The sequence below is a fragment of the Gambusia affinis genome, linkage group LG07 (assembly GCF_019740435.1).
Source record: "Gambusia affinis linkage group LG07, SWU_Gaff_1.0, whole genome shotgun sequence".
NCBI classification, from domain to species: Eukaryota; Metazoa; Chordata; class Actinopteri; order Cyprinodontiformes; family Poeciliidae; genus Gambusia; species Gambusia affinis.
The window spans coordinates 20,884,968-20,911,389 of NC_057874.1; the positions used below are offsets into that span (position 1 = coordinate 20,884,968).

At 35.9% G+C, this 26,422-nt stretch overlaps 1 protein-coding gene across 1 annotated transcript; it reads right to left on the reverse strand.

Moving 5' to 3' along the window:
- Window positions 1-2,990: 2,990 nt before the first annotated feature.
- On the reverse strand, window positions 2,991-26,422 carry myg1 (myg1 exonuclease). Its single transcript, XM_044123075.1, has 7 exons — window positions 26,076-26,422; window positions 24,913-25,025; window positions 17,874-18,033; window positions 16,863-17,012; window positions 13,367-13,489; window positions 11,662-11,843; window positions 2,991-3,376 (listed from the first exon to the last, which is right to left on the reverse strand). The coding sequence occupies exons 1-7, from the start codon at window positions 26,355-26,357 to the stop codon at window positions 3,187-3,189; spliced, it is 1,200 nt and encodes a 399-aa protein (XP_043979010.1). The 5' UTR covers window positions 26,358-26,422; the 3' UTR covers window positions 2,991-3,186.

A 26,422-nucleotide genomic window follows, 5' to 3' on the forward strand; every position in this document is an offset into this window, starting at 1 on the left:
ACTTTGAAATCTCCTTAAGGATGTTTTATTCCTTTTTTGTGACAACTGCATAGATTACTCCCAACTTTGTTTCAGTTTCAACTCGACTCACTTTGTGCACTGCACCAGCATCAAGACAGGCCATCAGCATGATACTGCCATCACCATGCTTTACAGCTGATGTAGATTTCTGAGGACTGAAAGCGTCACCTCTAAATTATAATTTATGAAACGCTTCTTTCTTGGTCACCGCAGTTTGCTATGTACAATAAAACTGGTGTCTCTTGAGTTTAGGAGGTTCCTTCTTTTTTCTTCAACATCCAAACCAATTTAATTTCAATTGAGGGGAGCAGTCTGGGTCAAATGGTTGAAATCTGAAAATGGTTGGGTGCTCCTGGAGGGCAATGATCCCAAAAACACATCAAAACAACTGCAAAGACGAACTGGAGAAAAATTGCAGCGTTCAGATGTTCAAGCCTGACTGAGACCGATCCACAAACTCTGTGATGTGACTTTAGTCAAAGGTTTATATACTAAATACTGAGTGATCATTTATACTTATTTTATGTATACTTATTTGTCATATCTTTGTAGAAATCAGTTTTTATTTTGGAAAAAAAGTTTATTTTCTGTCATTTTCTTTTGTTAATTTCTATTTTTTTTAAATGGGACTGATTTGTAAAAACAATAAAAAAGGTAAAACATCAAATGGGGTTAAAACACTTACTGGGACTGTTTTTTGTTATTGTTTGACCCTTTAACGTTAGAAAAAAAAAGTTCAAATTCATAATAAAAAATCAGAAATTAACGTAATACTCTTCTCAATGATGTGTGTAAACTCCTTATTATCAGCGTATTTATGCTATATATTGTTTGTAATTTGATTCAAGGTACAGTATGTCAGGCTTACAGGCTTATAAGTCCAGGTATTCTGCTGAGATTCTTCGTTCTTTTTTACACTGTTTGGCCAACTGTTACTTTCTTGTGCAGGAGTCGCCTAAAAAATGCTTACGACTAAGGAGTAGCGCAGGCTCACTTGCTGTGTCATTAGAAACTGTAGATGGAAAACTCTTCCCTGCTGACAAAACAAAGTATTAACAATTTTTGCTTTGTAGGTAATGTGGGTAGCAGTCCAAGGATGTAGTGCTGACTGGTTCTGTAGGCAAAAATAATCTGAAAAAATAAATAAACATAAATGCAAACAGCAGAAAAAGAGCAAATCAAGCCATTTAGCTTACCGTGCACAGCGATAAAGCAATAGAGCTTTTGAACATGAATAAGCTTAAGGGCCGTGTATGTAAGAGTAGAGTGGCAAACAGAAGCTAAAATCAATACACTGTTGGCTGCAACTCAGTTTTTTCCTTCTTGTCAGATTGATGTTTGTTTCACTGTATTCCCAATTACACTGTTCTGATGAATACACCTCCTCTGTGTCCTGTTCCGCTCAGACAGGGAAGCTATTGAGGGAGAAAAGTTTCCTTCTGTATCCTCTCAGAGAAAACAGAGATACTTGGCACAAAGTGAAACATTTACCATGTGACTTTAAAAGGCTGTCGCACAGGAGACTAGATTAGATGGATACTTTGGATTCAGTCCAGCGCAGTGATGGCCCCAAAAGTTGTGTGCATATGTGTAAGTATGTGCTTCTGAGAGAGAGGAAAATTAAAAAGATTAGATGTAAAAGTGTCTTCCTATCAGAAATGGCAGACTTTACTTTAATTAATTGGTTTTCGTTGGGCTTTCAGCAAAGTCCACATTTTCTCTAAAGAGTTTAAATTTGGAATTTGGGAAAACTCAAAAGCAGTTGGAACTCCCAGGTGTCTAAAATTCAACCACAACCAGCAAGCATTAAGGTGGCAGCATTACACTGAGGGAGTATTTTGTTGCAATATTTCCAGGTTCATATTCCTAAGTATATTAATATACTTAGGAGTATATGAATATCCTCCTTTAATGAGGATTACGCTCATTAAAGGAGCGTAATCGTTTAATGAAGGATTACGCTCAGAATTCTCCAATTTTACCTCAAATCAGCAGCTTTCTCATTAAAACTCGAATGGTTGATGCACCAACGACCTGACCTGGATGTGCTTCGCCTCTTGCTCAATGACTGCTGGACAAAGATCCTACCAGAACTGGAAGACAACAGAAATGAACTCAAAAACCTATGAGCCCAAGTCTTTAAAATGTTGTAAAGATGTTCATGTTATGAAAATCTGCCTATTCAACACAAGCAAAATGTTTGAGCCCCTCCTCATACACACTCATAATCTATACCAGAAGTGAGTGCATGTCAACTTCTCCTTCATTTTTACAAGCTCATTAGTTGTTTATTCTCCAAGTCATTTTGTTCTTTGATCTTAGTATCTAAGATGATCCCAAAAGATTTTTTTTTACTTAAAACTCAAGCTATTCTGCACCACTGAACACCAGAACAACACAAAGTGGCTGTAAGCAGCATGTCACTTATATTGTTTCCCCTTGCTTTGGCATTTACACAGTAACACCTGCAATGACAGTAAAATAAAATGTCATGTAGAACCAGAGGCATAAGGTCAGCTTCATGAAAGCAGGCAATAAGAGGGGAGTTATAAAAAAAAAGCTTTGGAGTGGAAGAGTATTAATGAGAAAATTTAGGGCACATCCTCTGAGTTTATTAGTGGGAAATTGACTGTGCCAATAACCTTGTCGAGGCACTGGGTGAATCAGGGAACACCTCCTCCATGGCGTTTGGAAATTTAATTTCTCTGAATTAATCAGGCGCCATTATTGACGCTTTGATCTTGGAGCTGGACGAAGTGGCGTCTGAATCTCTTTGTTGTGCTTTGGTTAATGTCAGCAATAGTGGAAATGAAAGGCAGATTTATATACACACCATTCCGGTGTGTATATAAATCAACCCTTCAAGGTAAGGCCGTGGTATTCACAGTCTTTGAAGATGCAGGAGCTGATCTATCAGATGGCAACATATATTTACTCAACTGAGGTGAAACCAGAGGATTAGAGCAAAGTGAGAAATACTGATTGTTTATTGATGTTTTTAATGCAGCAGGAAATACAAATACCGGCATGGAAGCCACAGTGGACTTATCACATAAAAAAACTACAAGACAACAAGTGACTCATGATGTAACAAAACCATTATAATCTACACCAAAACATTATTCTTTGTTTCTTTATGAAGCACTGGCTGCCCGTTCTGGACGTTTAGCTGCTTCCGTTCGCAGGAGACTGGGCGGCAGCCTGCAGGGTCCTCCTGGCCATCTCCAGGGCTCCTTCCTGGGTCTTGTTGCCGCCAATAAATCCTCCAGCGTGGACAAAGACACATCCTTTAATGCCACTGAGCTCTGATAGCGCCTCATCTCGCACACCGCGCCACTCTTCTGGAAGGGACAGCCTGGGAACAGAAGGGGGAGTTGGTCAGACAGATGGACGCCACATGGTTCACTTCCTGTTTATAATTCATTTTATTAAACAAGACATTGAAATAGAAGAACAAATATAAAATCTGGAATAAAATGAGAAAAAAATAAAAAACAAACCAGTGAAAAGATATCAGCCTTGCTGACAAATGACTTTTCAGTTACATTTTTACGTAACAATAGACCTGAGCTGAATGCAGCCGTCTAAATAAGAGCTGCAGCTTTTGCCGTCCATCAACCTGTGAAGTAATAAAAGACCATTTCTAACAATTTAGAGACCATCAGCTATAGTGAGAAAAATTCTTCATATCTTTGTGTGAAAAGCACTCAAAATGGGAGCTAATCTTCCCAGAAGAGGATGTTCAAGTAAAGTTCACTTCAGAGTTGCTGTCCAAAGCCCAGACATAATACAGAAACATATCAGCCTCTATGGGTCTCAGTTAACTCTAGAGGTTAAGGTTTATGGTAAGAATGAACAAAAATGGTTTGTCTACAGAGGTTACCAAAAATATTTATTTTTCAAAACAATAATAAAAACTTTGGTCACAGTTTAGATCCTCTAAATCATAGTGAAATAAGATCATTTAAATAAATAAAAAATGAGTAGATGGGTTCAGTTTTAATGCCCAGTTCATTTTAGCTCTCATTACAAGCACTTTATATCACAATGAGGGTGCCATTTTTATAACTTCATGTTGTAGGAATTTTTCAGTATAGATATTATATTTCTCATTTTCTGCAATGGCTCATAGAATAAAAAAAACAATGTTCATTTTACTTAAACATATACCTATAAAAAGTAAAATCAGAGAAACTGATCATTTTGCAGTGGTCTCAGTATATTGTATTTGCACATATTGACAATGGGACAAAAAATAGGGTCTTGAAATACAAATATCAGTAAAGTCCACATTTAAAGTACATTTATCTGGATATATACAAGAAACGAAAATCATTTAAAGAAAAAAACATACATGACATTAAAAATTAATTCAATACAAAATTTCCGCATCATTTTCCACAACAACTCGCACTGTCCTCCTCTTTTCAAATTCAATGACCAGAAAAACAGGAGATGAGCGGCTGGCATGATGTGAAAGGAACCTTTGCACACAGCAAATCTAGCATCAGCGCCTGCAAATGCAGCAATAATAAAAGTCGGCTTTATTCTTCTCCAGCAATGCAGAAAATCACGAGTCGACAAAGTGCCGGGCGAGCCACACTGTGTCGGAGTCAACAAGCAATCTTACAAAGTGTGGAAAAAGATTGACTCTGCGGGGTTTTATGAGCTGACCTCCACCAAGCGTCTCTGGATGAGGCATATAGAAGCTGACAATTCTTAAAATGTGGAGCAGCTCATTTACCACCTACTACGTGTAATATACACGTCTGTCAACAACAGCATGGCCAATCGTTTAAAACGCATCACTAGTTATCTCGAGTGTGTGCACATCTGCATGTCATTTCTACTTTGATGGGGTGATAATCTCCATTATGCTAGTTTCCAGCCCACATTCAAGTACTGCTATATTTAGCATATTTTCACTCTGATTTAATTCTGACTGCACTTCATTGCTCACCTCTTGCATTTTAACGGTCTCTGAAATAGGCTTTAAATTACTTCAAGTGCTTCAAAACCCGGAGAGAAAATGGCCCCAGATCCCAAAAATATTCTCCGTCTTCTTGAATATGGAATGAATTATGGATGTATGCATTTAAACTTGTCAAAAATAAGACGACACACCTGTCAAACAGTTTAAAGTTGTTGTGAGAAGCTTTTTAAAATGCCTATCTGAAACATTCTGCTATTTTCTAAATATAAGTAACATCTCATAAAATGTGTATACCCAGATGGATAAGCGACCAAGAAAATAATAAATAAACACCACATAAAAACTGGGATTACTCCCAAGAGAACCCAGTTTCACACCTATTAGGATTGTCACATGACCACCTAAGGTGTAGGGCGTAGCAAAGCTGCTGTATAATCTCCGTTAAGGGATCAACAAATCGATTGCTCCACAGTATGGCTGGAAAACAAGCTCAGAGGAAAGGTCAACAGGGGTGGTAATGAGCAAAGGAGTGGAGATGGAGGGGGGATGATGACTGTAGCTGCTGCTGTTATGGCAGAGCAGGAAGCTCCTTTTCCCAAGATGACCTGACTAAAACTATGACCTCAATTAGCAAATTACAATCTCATAGGAGAAAACACACGCAGGTGTATCTCAGCTGATACAAAGTGATTCTTTAAAAAAAATATATTTTAATTTAGATAACACTGGAGAAAACAGAACATTATTAGTTTAAAACTGAAATTATTGACATCATGCAGTACTTGACCTAGTAGTTGCCTTTCATCTATAGAAATACAAGCTTTTAGTATTAAAAGACATATCCTATATTTAGTTAAACAAGATAAATAAATTATTGTTTAATAATTTTGATGTACATTTAAGTTATTGCACTACTGACTCAAATGTTGTTTTACGCACATATATGAGCTTGTTATTTGCCTCTAATGTGTTAATTAAAAAGGGAAATGGTTAACACTACAAATATTTGATTCATGGATGGAGTTTAGATTTACATAAGAAATAGTTTCACTCTTTTGTAACTTTATGTTGTGTATTTTTTTATGAATATTCATAAATTTACCATGAGTAAAAAGCACCAACTTATGGCATATTAACTTCACTTTTGCCTGAAAGAATACTACCTTCATTTTCTTTGTTTTATATCGGAAAGTAATAAGTTCAAATGCTTGTTGCTACTGCTATTTCAATAATCTTGGGATTGAGACAATTTTGAGACAGAAGAGGTGCCAAAAAAATATTTTCTCAAAAATTTGTATTTATTGTGACAATTAATATTAATTAAATCTTTGAAAATTACAAAACTTGCATGGTCACCACAATAAATACCGCAAAACATTATAAAAAGTAAATCTAATTACAACATCTTGGAAAAAGACTGGTAAATTATACCAGTTAGTGTTTTTTTTTTTTTTGTGTGTGTGTGTGTGTGTGTGTGTTTTTTTTACTTATTGGTAAAAATGATTGAAAATATGTTAGGAAAAGACAATACAAAGTACTAAAATTCTGCGATAAGATAAGGTTACAGATGGAGAGCAGCTATTTTTCTTGCACAAATAATGGTGTTTATTTGCTTTTCCCCATGATGCTTTCAGGCCATAGTATCATTCAGCACATACAGTAATATACAGCACATTTCTACAGAAAGAATATTTTCACTTCCATCTTCCTTCTGCTGGCTCACATTTCCTTAGCAATGTGATGCAGATAAAAATAGACCTCTTTCGCCCCAGGTGCAGTGGCAGGGACACAGGCGATAACAACACCCCTTTTGCAGAGTCGGCACAAGCTTACTGGGAGGAAACAGGCCACCCAGAGAAGAGCCATCTGGAGCTATGTTTTTTATTATTTTAATCCATCGAATAAGCCATTGTTCTCATGTTCCTCCCCACCAACCAGCATGTTTTCATTAAATTAAATGTTTGAGGCGCTCCGGGACCACAAACAGGTGCCTGTCTTTTAAGTTCAAACACACTGCTGCTGGATAGGATTCTGCAGAGGTGTGGAAAAATGTCTAGCAGGAGGATGAAGAGGGGAATGGCAGAAAGTGTGAAAGCTGAGAAAGTGAGACAGTAGATGAAGACGACGAATTGGAGAAGGAGAGAAAATAGGATTAATAGGAAGGAGCAAGACAGATGGAAAAAAAGTGACGGAATGTAAGAGGATAATTATGGGACAGACAGAAAACTCCCAAGAGAAAGGAGGAGCAGAGAAGCTGAAGAAAAATCCCTAATTGGAAAGCTGGAGAAACAGGAGCTTGTGGAAAGAGGTGAAAAATAAAAGTGTACAACATGACACCAACTGGTCAGACCAGGAGAACAAAATCACATTTCTTTTTAACGTCCTGTGTGGGTGAGCACAATTTGATCAGATGGCCCCCTGCTGCTTTCAAGAAACTCACAATCGGTAATGAGCCCTTTGAGTCTGAGACCGGATCTGACTCCATCAAAGGTGGAGGAGAAATATATTTAAAGAACAGAGCAGTGAAGAGGTTAGAGATGCCATCTAGAGTGACAACAGATGTTGTTGTCACTGCAACAACAACAAAAATAGTAGCTTCGCTGATGAATAATAGTGCAACAGATGTCACATCCACTATATTCACAATGAAATATTACTTTGTAATTCATATAATTTAACCTACCAACTTAATATTTGTGTTATTTATGGATTTTATTTTACAGTGCAAAATACTCACTCTTAACTGTTATTTAAACTGTAACTTTCTGTTAATATAAAGCTTAGACTTGACTGTGATATTCTAATGATAAAGTTGAATAAAAATCCAACTCGTTCAAAATATTACTAAAACAAGTTTAAACAAAATGTGAAAAGGTATAACAGTCTGATTACTGATATTCGAAGCAGTAGCAGCAAAAGTTGATGCAATAACTGCTGCTACTGCTGGAGAAATAACATATTTGTTGAAGGCTGTGCACCACTGTGCAAACAACTTCACAGTTTCCAGATTGGTTAGATATTCAGCTGAAGTTTAGAGGCTTTTTGTCTCATTAAAAGGTGAAAGTTTTAATTTTAATAATTTATCATGAGTTGTGTTTTATCACAAAGAAGAGACATTTTAACAGGCCAGTGTACGCTTCAGAGATTCACAGAATTTCATAGAAAATAATGTATTAAATTTCCTCAGAGTTATTTTAACGAGTAACATCAGAAATAAAATAAAAAAACTTTTAGTATTTTACTGTCTACAAGTCATTACCAAGATTTGGACATGAATTGCTAAAAAAAGACAGAGCACACAGTCTCACCAACTGCATTAATTGGCCATTTTTCTTCCTCATTTTTCACATTATCTGCTGTCATTTTTACTCATTAACTTTATGAATTTGGACCAATCTTATCAACATTTATTACATTTACCTTTACACATTTCCAAGCAGTAAAGGCAAAAAAAAACAACAACTTGAGAATGTCTCACAGGCATCACAGGATTTTTAGCTGAACCAATTAATCTTCGCCAACACAAGCCTCCAAACTAATTGTATAATAAGCAGGATTATGCATAAAATCTTAATTAAATGTCCCCAATCAGCTTCAGAGCACACACTCAGATGTATGGCAGTGCTTGAAATTGTTTTGAGTTTTCACTTACAAATAATCTTGGTGTGAAACCAGAAATCAGCTGCAGGGAGGAGATAGATAAACATTTTATAGAATTAGCTCTAATTAAAGCTACATAAATAAACTTTCAGTGGAAGTTTCTTAACTAAAGCTTTTCCAACCAGGAAAAAATTAGCAGCTGGTTACTCACACTGTATCTCAATCTTCATTTTTCATTTGGATATAATTTACATTAATGTTTAGTAACCAATGAGTTTTTAAAATGACATTTGACAAAAAAAATACTTTCTTAACATAAATTCCTGCCTTGTATGACACAAAAAGATAAGGTAAGATTTTACCCAGCATACTCACAAGCCATAAATCATGTGCTAAGTCTGTAAATGGCTCTCTACTGTTCTCCTTTGCCCAATAAAATGTTATTGATTTGTTATCTGACAGAAGAGATGATTCAGACATTCGTGAAATGACATTTACCAATTTCTAACATGAATAAATTGTGCAACCAGGACTTTAAGCTCTCTTGACACCTTCTTTGTGCAATAAAGGTTTGGAAACAGGACTGGCTACTCTGATTTTTGGGTAAATATTACCTCAACCTGCAACAGCAGGCTGACATGTCCTCTAAGCAATTGGTTTAAACCCTTAGAATCTCTCAAAGTAGCTGCATCAAACTCCACACAGTCCATGCCACAAAAGTCTGTTACGCATGGTATCTAGTATCCTCCATCCTCCAACCTGGTGGTTTTCCAGATGGAAAGAAGACACACACCTCCAAAATGCACCCAAACTTGGTTGTGCTGGTTGTTAGGAGACTGAATGTTGTACCTTCTTTAAGCCAGTTTGAGTGCAATATGTACCTGGTGGACATTATACTGGCATAGGAGGAAAAGGAAAAAAAAAACCATAAGCTTCATCCTTTAAGGTTAATTTTTAGAAATGTAATACAAACTCCGGGCACAACTTACAAAAATAAACACAAGCCTAACAAAATTTGATTAAGTCACAAAAAATATCACAAAGACAATTTGGATTCTGGCGCATGACTACTTCTGACTGCCTCTGCATAAGATTCCTACTGAGAGAGCTTTTTCAAGCATGTTTAGGTTATTTTTGACTTGGTCAGGTGTGTGCACAAGACATATAAGAACTCTGTCTGTAAAAACTATGCAGAAACTTCTGTAGGCTGTATCCTCTTATTCTGCTGATAAACAGAAGCAATTCTCCATAGAACATATGCAGATGGTAACGCAGTACTAAAAACATCCAACCAAAGAAGTGGTACATCTGGACTTGAGTGTAAACATACTTTAAGAAAAGAGAAACATGCATTTCATGTGCCAAGAACATGGTTTGCATACTTAAAATTTCCAGAGACAGCAGCACTGACATAGGATAATACACATCAGGAATAATCTAATAATTTATCAGTGAAAACTTAGCTCTTGCTAAGTTTGCTAAGGGACAGTAATATATCAATGAACTAACTAAACCATATTAAAGTTTAACTGTAAATGCTTACTATACCTACATGTTTTTTTTATGCTTTGTTAATTTATTTTACAAGAAAGGAATTACAATTAAGAGCTTTGCTGTTTTGATATCTCACTAGATAATAAAATATGTGTTGTGTTGTTTTTCTGTTCTCAAATACAGAGATGAAAGCCAAACAGCTAACAGAGTAAATCACACTGGTTAGTTTGGTTGCTTCACTAGTAACCGGCTGAGCCGTCAGCTGATTGATTTTTTTGTTAATTGGTAGAAAACAGGTTTGCGTTATTCTTAATTTCAAACCTGGAAAGTGCATCTTGACGGGGAGCTCAGACCACCAGAACCCCGTCATTGGGCTATTCATGAAGCTAATATTTAAAATATATTTTAAAAAAATATTTTACTACTTCACTACTGCAGATACAGAAGCTTTACTTTTCTTCAGAGTACTGTCGAACATATGCTGTAGCTTTAGCGCAGCTAACATTCGGCATTTTTCTGCATTTCTTTTTTCTGTCTTATTGAGTTTGCTTATCAACTACAGGACACAAATGTAATTTTCTGGATATACTCACCATTTTAGAAGAGTTTAAAACTTGCAATAGATGGGCAGAGCATGAATACCTCTGCTATTGGAGCACTGCTGCTGGAAAAATGCAACCGTTTGGGCAAATCGATGTTAATGCAAATGAGTATGGTATGTTTGAATAATTCATTTTTCTACTGTCGATTATATCGAGATATTGATTATTTTGACAACCCTACAGCATATTTTGTAATGACCATTGCAACTGAACATATTGTGCAGCTCCACATAGTTGCACACAACATTCTGTTAAATTAAAAGAGACTTTTTGAGGACTGAATGTCATTCACATTCTGAACAGGATGATGAGATAATGACACAATATGCTAATTTCTATTGCTCAACAGAGCATGAATTCTACACTCATTAATATTAATGAAAACTCTAAAGCGTAAAGGTAGTAGCTCTAAGTAAATGCAGCTGTCAAACAGGAAATATGTCGCCCAACTCCATTCAAAGCATTGGGTCTAATTAACAGCAGGATGTCAAAAAAAAAGATATATCTGAGTGAGAGGTGTTTGCATGGAAAAATAAAAAAAACAAACTCTGGGGCTTCATCAAAGTGTTGATTGTGTTTACGTCTTCCTGCTCCTCAGTGAGAGCTGCGAGAACAAAACTGCTGTTCTGACTAAGATATTACCTCCTTGCAAACGAGTAAAAACAAGTTATTCAGTTTTTGTAGGAGGCATGCTCTCCCTGGATAACACGCTCACGCTTCGTGAGCTGTTGTCAAATGGTCCACTAGGCATTAAAGGTAAATCGTATCCCATCGTTCGTCTCTGTCACCAGCTCACTTCCACACATGAAGAAAACTAAGGTTTGCCTGTAACAACATTTTATAAAACTGTTCTGTAGGAAGCTTTGTGAGAGCCAGAGTCACACAGAAACTTCTCTGAAATAATCCCTACATTTAACAGTCCAAAGCTGTCACTATACAGCAGATTTGGCCTTTAAATGACATTAAACAAAAAGAACAACAGAACTTGGTTCAAGTCTTTGTTGTGGCTACCTGTTCTGGAAAGTGCTAAGTCCTGCAGGGACACACTGGACACGCCACTGGCCGTTCTGGTCCGGGTAAAGGACAAACTTGATGGGAGTTTCTATGTCTAGCTCTTTCTCGAGAGCAAACAAATGCTCCTTCCAAGGACAGCCACCCTGAGAGAACAGCAGCACCTCCCCACTGGGATCAACCTGGAAACAACAAAGAGGGGAAACTTCAATCAGTGAATTTTCTTTTCTTCCCAAGCCACCGTGTCAGACGGTTTGCTGCTGAGAGACGTTTAAGAAGTCGATGCGGAAAAATGTTTGTGGAAAAAAAGGAAAACTCTTGGCAGATGACTAAATTAACCATCTGTTTTTACAATCTGTCTTTGGCAAGCTTCAACCAGTCAGATCAACAAAGTGGAACCAATTAAAAATGTCAAACTCTTAACTTAATCGGACAAGGGGAGAGTAAAAACATCTTCTCCATCAGCATTAAAAATTATAGTTACATATTTGTTTTTTGTTATTAAAAGTCGCTTCCCAGTCAGGCATAATTGGAGCTCTGCCATCTGGCTTCATGCCACAGATTATTGGTACACTCAAACAGGCATCTTCAAATTCTGATCAGTGGTTGATCTGGTCATAATTTGTTTAGTTGTACTGATCAAAACATCAGCATTTTATTTGATAAAATGTTTTTCAAGTCTTTCAAAACCCCAAATTGTCTAGATTATTTTTAGTACTTCATGCAAGTAATGGTAAAAAAAAAAAAAAGTTTTGATGCTCTGTGACGTTTTATTATGAATCACAGGAATACATGAATGAAGAGCAGCTGAAGAGATGTCATCTAGCAACTACTGAAAAACTGACAGTAAAAACAAAGTCAGTGCTAGTTTTTTTAAGTTGCTAAGTGCACGTAACAAAGTTAGATAACTTGTTTGCTACATTCAATCACCTAATAAATAAATGTCTTAAAAAACATTTAGATACACATGGTTGATTACTGATGTGCCTGCAAGTCAATGTGCAGATTGTGCATCCAACCGAACAAATTTTTATTGATTACTGAATTAATTACTTTTAATTATTCAGATAGTATTAAAATTAAACAAGTCAGACTAATAAATATAAAGATTTAAGGATTTTTTTTCTACTGCGGGAGAATAAAAGCATATTTCTGGTCAATTTAATGAATGTAAATTGTTTGCAGGTTGCCTGAAAATGTTTCAGCTTTTATCATAAGAGTTCAAGTAAAAGGTGCAACAGAAGCAGTGTACTTTTCCGTTTGAGTTACATGCATGACTGTGTTGTTTTTGTTTATTTTCTGTGTAGTCTCTACATAATGAACATTGTCAAAGCTCAAGCTATTTATCAGTGAATGTGTACATTTGACTTAGTTTTCTTACAGATGGCAATCTATCCATATATCCAAACTTTAAACAATATTTAACAGTTTGAATAGATCTTGAAGGATGTAAGCACCTCTTAAAGGCACAGGAAATATATAACAAAATGAAAGCATAAACAAAAACAAAAGCAAATCATTCATACTTTGAAACATACATATTTATCGATCTTTGTTCACAACAAATGTGCTTTATGAAGTACCCTCACCTTTCAGACATGCTTTGTTCACAACATTTCTGTTTTGACAGTGCATTAATAAATAGATATTTATTCTTTTTAACATAGAGAAGAGAAAAATAAATTAGTGTTCACAGTGCTGTTACCTGAAGTCTCTCTTTGAATGCTTGTTCCACCACTGCTCGGGCTGGCAGCCAGGAGGATTTGTAGAAATCCAGACGGTCCAGAAACTCTTCCCCAACCATCTTCAGGGCCTTCCTGAATCCATCCTTGTGAAAAATTAGCTTGTGATTAATTTTGAAGTTTCTTGGAGGACCGCATTAAGAGCACTAAGGAAATGCATTCAAACAAATTACAGCATCACAACTGTTTCTCCAGTTTGTTTCAGAAATTGCTTCAGAAATTGCTTAATATGAAAGTCAAAGAAAAGAGAATAATAATTGCAATATAACTGTTATAAATGACGATATCAGTTGTGCAGAATCCTTTCCAAATTAATCTTTATTTTCCTTCATCACAATGTCTTCAACACGCTCCACAAGCTTTAGAATCTTAGTCACCAGAATTTTAGCCTCAAGCAGAGCTACATCAACCAAACAGGTCACAAATAGTGTTAATGTAAAACACCTTAAACGAAATACCTTAACATATATTGTTCAAAGTAGTCATTTTGTTGTGCACATGGATATTTCAATATGTATTGTAATGTAGTTTGCTATATTGGGCAGCTTCAGAAATAACTAAACGATTCTGACAGTCTGATACTGATAATAGGTTGATTTAAAAAGATAAAATCCACAGTGGTAAATATTTTTAAGATTTCAAAGAAAAGAGCTGCACTGAGTTCCTCTTTTATAAAAGGTTCACAGATTTGAATAAGAATGGGCAATTTTTATATATGTTTGTAGCCGTTAAGTCTGCAGAACCACCTGCTTTAAATAATGAGAGTCTAATGGAAAATTTCCAGATGAAAGGAATCTAACTTGTCTCCAAAGAAAGGTTGGAAATTGAACTCATGCTTTTGCACATGTATGTATTATTTTTCAACATAATATGTACAAATCAACTCAGTGGATGTATGTAAAAAAGAGAGTACGGTAAGATCTCAAAAACACAGCACAAACATTTTCACACACAGCTTCACACTGTATGCCATAGAGAGGTCTAATCTGTATGCATCTGAATAAGAAGTCTGCAGCAGCAGAGGGTTTTCGCAGTCATGGATCGAGGAAAAGAAAATCCAATACGCTTTTTTCAATTACAACACACAGCCACTGCTAAGAGCTCACAGGTTAGTCTACCATAAATCTGTCTCAGTTTTCCAGTGACGCCCCGAGACGGCTTGCCAGAAGGATCAGTTAGTGTGGAAATTGGAGGAAAGTACCCAGACAAAAAAATTATAATTGTGTGAGATGAATTCTGAAAAAACAGAAAGGCCAACTGGTCCCCTAAGAGCCCTTACAATGGAAAAAGCCATTGGTATAGTCAACATATTTGCAAGGCTGGGCAACACATATCTCATGAGGGCTTTCTGAAAACAGGTGCTGATTCCCGGAAGACATTCCCATCCTGCACTAATGAGACAGAAAAGTGACACTGCGTCGTTTCTGTTCGGCTTTAAATTGAACCTCTGGACACTAATTGCTTTGCACCCATTTTGTTAGTCACAACACCTTTAACCCATTTAAGTTTTTTGTGTCAAGACAGCTTGTTCATTATGCATGTCATTATAATTAAAAGGGATATTTTTTATACAGCAACTGTCTGAGTGCAAAGCTTTATGTCTAATATCAAAGCCAAACAAAAGGTGGCTGTAGGCAATAGAAAATTTATGAAGGTAAGAGGTTATTTATCATTCATAATGGAAGTTCAGGCCATTTTGTTTTTACGCTAAAGCATAACAAGATGAATATCACTTAATATCAATTATTATTCCTTTAAAATATCTAAAAACAAATCAAACCTCATCAATATTACATGTTACATTGGAAAAACCCTTCATGCTTTAAATGCCTTACATGTAAAAACATATAACTTTCATTTACCATGCATGAATCTATAAATATGTAAATTGCTCACATCCTCTATTTCCATCTTCTGCTGGCAACTGCAGCAAATCTGTAAACCTTCACTTTCACTTAGAACATGTACAACTACTCATCGTAGTACAAGGGCAGACTGAGATAACTGTGCAGTTCAAACTGTGAGTTTAAAACAGAAACAAACGGACTCGGTTCAACACAACAGAACAAATGAAGAATGTTAAAACATGAAACACTTTCAGAACAAATATTTAAGAACTGGTTTTCAAAAGGTATAGAGGAAATGTTTTTTACTTCACTTTGTATGTGGTAACTTTCTCCACATGTAGATAGATAAAATAAGAATAAACATAATAATTCTTTGAATTCTTCTTTGGAGAAGGTTAGGAATCAAAATAATTTGGACTTCTTTCCATCCCATTTTAAGTGTATAAACTGAAAGACATATTTATTGATTGGATTTAGATGTCTTATACTGCATTAATGTTGAAGCAGTTGAATTGTTTAATTCAATATGATTTAGATGTTCAAAATATGCATTACTAATATAATAATAACATATTAAATCTGATTGTTGGGGCGTGCTGTGGTGGCGCGGGGGGTTAGCACGCCCCACACTTGGAGGCCTTAGTCCTCGACGAGGACGTCGCGGATTTGACTCCCGGTTCCGGCCACCTTGGCCACATATCTTCCCCCCTCTCTTCACCCCTTTTCGTGTCTGCGAGCCACTAGCGCCGCAAAAACTCATTGGAGAAAAAAAAATTGGAAAAAAAATAAAAAATCAGATTGCAATGTTTATAGCCGATCAAATTACTGACTTACTGACTACAGTGCAGAGGATTGCAATAATTAAGGTTTCAAAGTGGCTGATATTTTCCCATGGGTAACACTCAAGATTTAAAGTGCTTTTTAAACTCTATAATAAAATAATAAACATAGCATAGATGACATTTATATATATAAAAATATGTATTGTTTATTGAACAACTGTTTTCTGTACCTTTAACTTAAGGTACAGAACTTAAAAAGATATTCATTTACATTTCAACCAGCCTAAAACCTAAAGGGGGCTGTTTGCTTTTGGTGTCTGTGTATACTAGATTTATTTTTTCCTGCACAAAAACACATTTTATTTGCTGGAAAATATTTCTATCCTTCCAGTTTCATCTTCTCCTATATCAAGCTTTGCTGTTCTTTTGTGCTTCTCTGCCTTACAATGACAAAGCGCTATTACTATACAGAAAAATTTGAAAAAAGCAACTTTGGCTTGAGAAAACTGGTATGATCTATGAAAGGTCTGACTACAGGGTGCCTAGACATTGTTCCAGGCCAAAATTCAATACTTTTTCAAAACTCTTTGTTCTTTCTTAGGCAGTTCTAACAAATGTTAAAATACAGTCATAGTTTTACCAATAACTGTACGGAATAAAACTATTCTGGACATCCCTTATTTAGTTATTGATAAAATTAAAACATTAACGAAAACCATCAACAATTCTAAATAAATGATCGCAGATCCATAAACATCACATAGCCCTGTGATGTTTCCATGCCTCTCCTCGTGGGAGTAAATTGCACATGCACGGTCACATGCTCTCACCTCAGTGTCCTGACTCTTGCTGTTCCAACGAGGATTCAGATGTGCAACACGTGCACTCAGCGTGGAGGAGACGGCATAACGAGCTTCCCCGTCACACTGTGAGATACCATTGTCTACAGCATCCACCTCCTCCACAAAGTTCTCGTACAGCTGTGAGTGAGTGAAGAGACACGTGACGCATTGAGAATCAGTAAGGAGAATCCACCATTTCTTTTTTTAACATAAAGTCTGTTTAGTCTTATAAAGTCTCTGAAAAAACAAAATGACTTGTATAGGAAAATAAGTAACAAAGACGACCCCATAGTACATAAGAGATTAAAAAGAAGAAAGAAAAATGCATGCAAGGATTAGAAGAGATAAACAGAAGCTGATTTGGGGCAGAAAACATCGGAAGGTCAATCAACAAAGAGCTGACATTTTGCAAGAGGCTTGAAAGGAAAACAAAGCACTTGTTTGTCTAAAACAGCTGAAAACAAGACATGAAACACTAAAAGAAATAAAGCCTGAGCTACGTCTAACAGGATTATCTACGGTTTTAAACACAGCAATACCTCAAACAAACAAAGACGATATGAGGTAATAGCACTAATATTAAAGTTGAGGTTTGACATCCTGAGACTCTAAACTCTGACAGCTGAGTGTTTCTGTTGGGCAAGAGTTCAGAAACAATAAATCATTTGAATTATCACCCCTTACTGACAATAATCAAGAGCAAACGCATGGCTGCAAATTAAACGACAACAAAAAGGAACATTTTGCAATTGCTACAGTGGCATTGATTTTTTTTTAGTTTTGTAGTTTGCAGTTCAGAATGAATGCTTTTTACTGCAATATGAGCAAATGTCTCTATTTAAGAAGCTTTTTGTTGTCACAGCTTTCAATTTTATGATACAAACACACTGTTCAGTGAAAACAGATCTGATTCCAACAGCTGACTGACAGTATAGTAAATAAAGCACAATCAGTGGCAATCCATGGGTGGCCATAAATCTGTTATCTTTCTTTTCTCACCTTGTCAAAAAGCATGTCCAGCTGCCTGTCGTCCTCCTTCATCTGCGTCAGCTGGGCCAGCAGTCGGCGGCCAAAGTGCAGATAGACCAAACCGGCCGAGCTGAGCTTGGTCACCCACGGCTTCTCCGGACACAGACTGTGGAAGTTCTCTGTGAAAGTCCTGAAAGGAGAACAACATAACCTCTCTGATCACTGCAGCAGAAACAAAGGTTTCCATTTATGACCATGTTTAACAAAGTTGAACTATTTTACTTTTTTAACCATTGTTAGTAAAGGTGAGGTGGGACTAGTGGCAAGCTGGTTGGAAATGAGTAAACACACCAAACCGAGTGCTACCAGGTCAAACTCACAACAACACCCTTTGGTGTGGATGTTGTTACTGACGGAAGAAGACTGAAAGCTAACTGTTCTCAGTATGAGCAGGCTGGAGGCACAGAAATGTGAGCAGCTATTTAAGCTTATGGTACATTTTTCTTTTCTGACATTTTAAGAATTGTAAGAAAAAGACTTTGAGCAGAAAATAGTTCGGTTGAACAGAGTGGAATTGAAAAAAAAAGAACTAATTGATCGTTAATTGATTGATAAGAAGTGTGAAAGCCTCCAAAACATATATATGTTCAATACGATTTTAGGTCTGAAGTGTTTACACAAAGCAGAGAATGAAGAGGAAACTGTTGACAACCATCATTCTGAAAGGGTTATAAGGCCTTTTCCAAACAGTTTTGAGTCCATCATTTCACAGACAAAGAGATTCCCAAGCGGAAAAGATTCAAGAGTTGCCAATCTTCCTAGCAGAGGTTGAACTATCACATCTGCCATAAGGTCAGAGCATGTACTTCTCAGGGGAGCTGAGATGCCAAAAAAAAAAAGTTCAGGACAGTGCAACTGGGAAATGATTTAACATGTATGGCAGGAAGGAGAAAAACACTGTCATAGGAAAAGCATGACAGCAATATGCATGTTTCTAAAGTATGTCCAGAGAAACCATGAGATTTCTCTAGCAATGTCCTTTAGGTTGACAAAATAAATTAGAGCTATTTGGCCATAATTCTCAGAGCAATGTTTGGAGAAAACCAAACACCACATATAGGCACAAATACATCAATACCAATTATGAAGCGCAGCAGGGAAGGGGCAACACTTTGAGCTTCATTGGAAACTGCTGATCAAAATATTGTAGGACAAAGCCTTAAATATCTGTCCTATCAGCATCAAATTCAAATCAGAAAGACAAATTTGAACTTCTAAGAAAGCTGTGTAAGCATAACTGAAATGGTGAGTAGATTGATGGACAATGAATAAAGGACGGGAGCAAATTTAATCAACATTGATTAAATCATACAAAAGCTGAGTAGGGCTGCAACTTACAATTATTTTAGTAATCAAGTATTCTATCAATTATTCTGATGATTAGTTGATTAATTGGCACCTTCTGGAAATTTTTCATTTAACCACTTAAGCTTATTTTGTACAATATTAAAAATACATTAATAATACATCTTATTGCCTAGAATGCAAAACAATGCATCATTCATTTAGTGAAATCTTGCTCATTTGTAGCAAAGCATGCATCTGCAGCTTAGTTCTTCTGCAAGATTAAAAACTATACAGTGTAGGGCTGATCTGTTGACTGTTGGCTTTTTTTGATTAACTGATTACTAACTGGATAACAAAATGTTTAATAGGAGATTATTTTTCCTACAGAATTTGAACCAGGAGAAGCTAATCCTATACCACTAAAACATATTTGCAGACAAGGTTTTTTTTTTCTAAACCTTACATATAAAATGTAGATATTTTTTGTACACATTTGGCTTAGTTACTACTCGACTATGTTGTTCTTGTTGACTCAAAAAGAAAAAAAAAAAACTTTTTTTGAGTCTGTATACTCCAGTTAATGATTATTTGATTACTAGATGACAATTATTTCAATAATCGACTGATTACGATTAATCAAGTAAATCATCAGTTGTTGCTGTTTGTACTTGATATTGCATTGAAAAGATTTATTTGGAGTAGCAATAACTTACATTTTAGCTAATGTTAGCTAACTAAAGAACGGAGTACTACACAGCTGTTTGTCTCAAAATGTTGACAAGCAGATGTGTTAAGCTCATGCACTTTACCCAAATGCTAATGTCTTAACTTATATTAATCATCTGAGATGTATATGCAATACTTTTAAGCTTCAAAATAATTCTCCACACTGATATGCTCCTCAGTGTTCTTTTCCAGAGCGTCTTTTAGGTTGAGCTCACGCAGCCACTGCTGGTCTCCCCTCAGACACGTGCTGAGTTGGGTGGGCTCCAGCTATAAGCTACTGCTGGTCATTTAATTCAAGTTTAATTAGGATGCTTTGGCAACAGCACAGCAGAAAGCAGAATGTCAAACGAATGAGTGACATGCTAGTAGAGCAGGGGGTAATCACAGCTATTAAAGGCCTAATTGGCCAAGCTGAGGCATTTTTACGGCAATATAGAGGATATCATACTGATAGGAAGAGAGTAAAGAAAAAAAAATCAATGGCAAAAATGTAGGAGCATATTCATGCTGAACAAAAAATAGTCATCTGATCTGCTTGTGTGAAATCAACATTACAGCATGAGCCACACTGACTCATAAGGGGGACAGATAAAAAGAAAAATTTGCAAATGTTTTCGCAGAAAAAGTTTTGAATAAACTTTAGACACATGTTTACAAGCTAAACTACTTAATGTTTCTGATCCCTCTAATCATTAGAAGGATTGCTTTAAGCTGTGTATCTAGCCTGTCTGAGTGTGTGTGTGTGTGGGGGGGTGGGGGTGCGGGCGTGTGTGTGTGTGTGTGTGTGTGTGTGTGTGTGTGTGTGTGTGTGTGTGTGTTTCATAGACTTATCAAAGCATTACAAGAAACATCTTGCTTCTTGAAACTGGCAACGATGGGAAATTAAGCTTGAGCAAAGAGGCAGCAAATCAGGCTGCATTTTCACTCCTTCTAAAAGGTAACATTTTAAATGTGACAAAAATCCAAACATCATTTTTCCCAATTTGTATTTTAGATTTTCAGGAAGAGCATCAACCACAATCTTTAAACTGTAGGATAATCTTGTGCAGCTCCCCTGCTTGTACCCTGGTCTGTGGGTCAGTGTTGTTCCATCAGATTGTGCAGATATCACAGAGATTCTGATTCAAACTCCAGTCTGAACATGTTAGAAGCTGGGTCAATGCATTGTTATTATATGAAAGGCGTGTCAGAGCAGGTTTTGCGAACCTGCAGGGTGCATTGTCAGAGTTGAATGCTTTTATTGAAGTAACACCCATATAAATGTCAGGACCTCTCCTACTTCAGTGTAATACTGTACTGGAACACAATTATGGCGAACTTCACTTGACATTAATGTTGTCACTTTTAAGTGTATAATAACAAGAATCTAAAATGCTGAATAAATTGCATTCTGGTGAGATTACATTAAATATTCTCAGTGACTACAAGTAGTTTAGGCAGCCTGCTGTGTCAAGATCCATTTTTCATGCAGACCTGGAACTTTTATTTCAATACTAAATTCATAAAAGTATTTCAGTTCTTCAGTACAGTGATGAGTCACATCTAATCCCAGATAATTTGTAAGAACTTAAGCTAAACTTAAACATGCAATTACATTATGAAACATCTATTTAGTAGAAAGTCAGCAAAGATTAGTATCGGTACAATGGACCACTCACCTTTACATTGCATACATGATATTACCCATCAATAAGAAATTGATGGGTAATATTCTATTTTTCTCATGTTATCTAATCAAACGTTTTTTTTGTCAGTTGCTATTAAAGAATATGCAAGTATCATTTTAACTAATGCAAATACTAATGGAAAATGTAATTAAACATCCCAGTAGTTAACATAAATTTACTTGCATATTAGCTTAGCATAGCAATTTAGTAAGTGCTGGAACACAACTTAACTTTACATGATAATAGCTACCAGTAGCCAATAAAGAAATACTAACATTTCTAAAAGCTAACATGTCATTAGTAGTATTAGCCAATGCTACCTAGCTACCTAACTTTATTTATATATTGATATCTGTGGATTTTCTTTTTTTTAATTTCTGTTTTATAAAGCTCATCTATCCATCCATTATCTTCTACTTAATCTGGTGTCAGTTTTAAAATGTTTGTCTTCCTTTAGTGCAAGTTATTTATTATACAAGAAAAACAAATAGATTTGATTATGAAGTTTAAACAATTTAACATCTTCGGGGTTGGGAGGGGGAGTCGTGATTCGCAGCTTCTAAGTAAAAAACCTGGTGCTACCATTTTAACAAACTAATTTGTTGTCAGAAGCCCAACAAATCAGCTTATCTTGACTCTATAACATAATGACTCGAAACAAGGAAGCAACAATTAACTGGATCTAAATTGACTAAGAGTGATTACAGTCCAGTCATTAAACTACCTTCTTTCATTTGCCCCTTTTAAGGGACTCCAGAGTGAATTATTACCTCCATCTCATCCTATCATTAGAATCTTCTGTTATCCCAAGTATCTTAATATCCTCCTTTACTTCATCCATAAACCTTATCTTTACCGTACTCACCGTTAGCTCCATATCAAACATTCTTTTTCCAATCTATTCACTATGCCTTCTTCCTTTCTGGTTTGAGTAGCAACCACTAAACTGAAGCTGTACCTCTCACAAAATATAATGTATAATTAATGTGTGGTAAACAGCTTATAGAAGAAGAATTCATGTCTTCATTGTATCAATGCAACTGTCAAGTTCACGTGTCTAGCCACCATTTTCCAGATCTTTTTCCAGTATCCGGCCCACTTACATGCTGTCTTTCGAATACAATCATCATCAGCATATGTGAGTGACAGACACATTCTTCCGTGGCATCCTACTGAGCTGTGGCAGCCTCTGAACCTCGTGAGCCAACAGCAGGAGGGGCTTTGATTGAAGGAGCACTAATTACCACTAACAGTATAGGAGGGAGAGTTCTCCAACATACATTCATCACTATAGCCATGAAAGTCATTTCCGATCATATTCAGGACAGTAAATTAGCAAAACACCTGGAATGTGATATTGGACACATGATCAGATGTTCAGTGAAATCAGTCATTAGAAAGTTTTCTAAAAAAAAACAGAGCCTGTCTTTTCATTGTTCATTCAGAGAAAGACTGTTTCAATATGTCTGAACAGCAACCAAGGGAAGAGTTACTCTGAAGATCTAGATAATGAAAATATTCCTAATCTTATTATCTAAACATTATAATCATAAAAAGACACAGAGAAATAGTGGCACAATAAATTATGCTAGAAACAGAAAACTCTAGGTGTAATAAGCGAGATGAATTACAGTGTCTGGCTCAAAGATAGGCCAAACCGGTACATCAAAATGTAATGTGTTTTGTTAGTATTATAAAGTTACACTGTCCAGTAGATATATAGCTATAGATCAGACCTGAAACAGGCACCTTTTCATTTCACAATATTTCAAACATTTGCCAGAAAAAGGCCTGGTGGAATATCTTGCTGATTAATTACTATCAGGTACTAGTAACATTTTAAAAGAGTTATTAGTATTAAGATAAAATCCAGTGGAAATGTTCTCAAGAATATTTATATTTTTAAATTTTCAATCAAGCAAACTGTAGGCTAAAATGAGAGAGCTTATCATTCTACTATCAGTACACAATTCAAAGCCCAGCATACACTGCAATGAGGGGAAAATTCAGTGTGAACAACCTGGACCACAGACAGCACAGCCACTGGTAATGGCAAATTTATTCAGAACTTGATATACAGATTTCAGAGAACACATGGTCCCATTCAATTGTGTCTTTGACAGAGAATGTTTTGTTTGTCATAATGCAATAAATGTTTACACAATAAAAAGCGTGAAATGCTCAGTAACACAAATATTAAACAATGTAGGACAAAATAATAAAACTACTGAAATTAATTCAACTCAATTTCTTCCAACTTCAAGTATTTAGTTTGAAACACTATGCTGTCACAAATTCATTTTGAACTGAACATAAATAAATAATCGGCAGATCTTGGACTCTTTTTTACTAAGCATTTGAAGTTTATCAAGCTCTTTGGCAGGACTGCTCGTGATATTACAAATACTTCATTACTGCAATTATTAGTTTGCATTATGCCAACATGACAAATGAAATAGAAAACTAAGAGTCAAGAATTGACATTTTGCAAGACAATACATGTAAGTTGTTGCACTGAATCTCACCAGAGTTTGTCCTCAACTGATAATAAAAATATTTAAAGTCAAAAAGTGTGTTGCAATATTTAACAGATAAGAAAGGGAGTGATGATAGAGTGCTTTCAAGTTGTAAAAGGGGTGGAATTATGTATTTTCCAGGCACATGGAGCAATTTTAAAGCACAATCAAATAACTATGTCACCTACAATTGTTATAAAAATGTTGCATACATAAAACATGACCTAAAAGAAATAAACCTAGAAATTGGATTCTGTCTCTTTAAGAAACTCCTACTCTTTCCAACACTCCACCTCCACCATTACATAAATGTTTGTCCATTTGCATCTGCACTAAGGAGTGTTGAACTGAAAAGTAGTTCCTATGATGAGCTCAGCAGATGTCCATTTCCACCAGGCATTTGCTAATTGCTGCTGTTGCTACAACATCTTTTCCCACCACATTTTTTCCATCCTCTCAACTTTCAGTGACTATGGCTAAAAACAAAACTCAGAACAAGCAGCTTCTTTAGAAATGACCTTTTGCAGTTCATGTAAGCCATACGCATTTTGAAAGACTTGAAATATTTCACTTTGAGTAATGAATCTATATCATATACAGGTTTCACAGTTTAAAAACAGTTGCAAAAAATGTAGAACGTTTTTATAACATCCAATTTTATTTATTTATTTTTATTTCCTTTATTTATCCAGGTAAACCCCGTTGAGATCTAGATCTCATTTTCAGGATGGACCTGCTTACAAAGAGTGAGTATCCATAGAAACGTATTTGTTTCGAGTTTCCAAAGGAAAGTTGGCCTGGATATAACGGTACCTCTGATGATGGTCATAGCGATGCCTCTTGGGGTCAAATTCTCCTCCCACGTCAACAACAACATCACATTCTGCCAGTACAGCTGCGTCTCTTGTTCGAACAATTTCAGCCTCCTGAGGAAAGAACACAGTCACTCATAAATACATCACAGGGGAGAAAAAAAACATCTAAATATTATGTAAATAGCATAAATACATTAATAGACATAATATAAATCAAGAAGGAGTTTCTATTTTGAGTTCATAACTAGAAATTCACAGTTTATCAAACTGCATGACTAAAACAATTTTTGGATGCCATATTTTTTTTAATTTAATATATAATTAAGTTTGATGCATTAAAATTTTGCTGGCTCATTATAGATGTAATTAGTTGGAATGATTTGCAAAGTCTTATATTCTCACACCTTATATAAAAGGGAAACAGGTGAGGACACTGCAATAATCAAGAAGAGAAAAAGTAATTTTGGACAATGTTGCAAAATAGTGTAACCTAATGGGAAATATACAAATGTTTAAATACTTTATTTAAGATCTTATAATTTGGCTAACTCTGTTGTCACGAATCCCTTAGAATGTGTATTATTTTTCTGGCTTCTCTACTACATTTATGTTTTGTATTATAGCTCAAATTTGATTGTACTATTTTATCTAAATACAAATGGATAAAAATGCATTTCTTTAACGCTGGTTTCTCTAATGTAAAGTGACTTCACGACACTAATTTAGTACAGGCCACTTTATATTTATAAAATGGCACATGAAACAGTGTAAAGAATACAAAGTTTTAACTCTTTTTCAAAGGCTAAAATTACGATTTGGACAAATGTTGTTATAGCCTTAAAACTACAAGGACGTGCCCCGAGTCTGAAAGCTTTGAACCCTTTTTCAAGTAGTTATACTTAACTTTTCAACATTTGGTTAATTACTGTTGCACGTTATAAGGCTTTTTCAGCAGTTTAAAGAATAAAAACACACAAACATAAACATGCTTTATGAGAAAGAAATATTGTGACTGTACAGATTTCAAATGTGATGCGCTTCTAAGAACACCTTTTTTCTGTACCACAGTGCCTCCTCGTGGCATATAGGTGCATACACAGAAAACAAAGGATAGAGACTTTAAAAGAATACAGTTTCTTCTCTGTTGTTTGCTATACCTACCGCGTACTCCGGTAACTGGCGGAGGAAGAAGCAGGCCAGGACCTCGTCGCAGTGGAAGGTTCCGTTGTGAGTTCCGATCTTTTTAATGGTCATCTCGTCAATGCGGATTCTCTTCGGCTCGCTTGACATAAATAGTTGTTCTGCGCCACAGTTGTTCGTAGAGCTTAAACGAAGTCGCCCACACAGAAAATTTAACCCCTTTAAATGACACAAAGGGATTTTATGTCCTACTGAAAGGGAGATTTTTGTCAATTTAAGTGCAATAACTCGTGGACTCCACATTCATGTAAATCCACACGACAAGCACTCTTGGCGGGCACATTTAGATGCCGGACCGGATGTAGTGC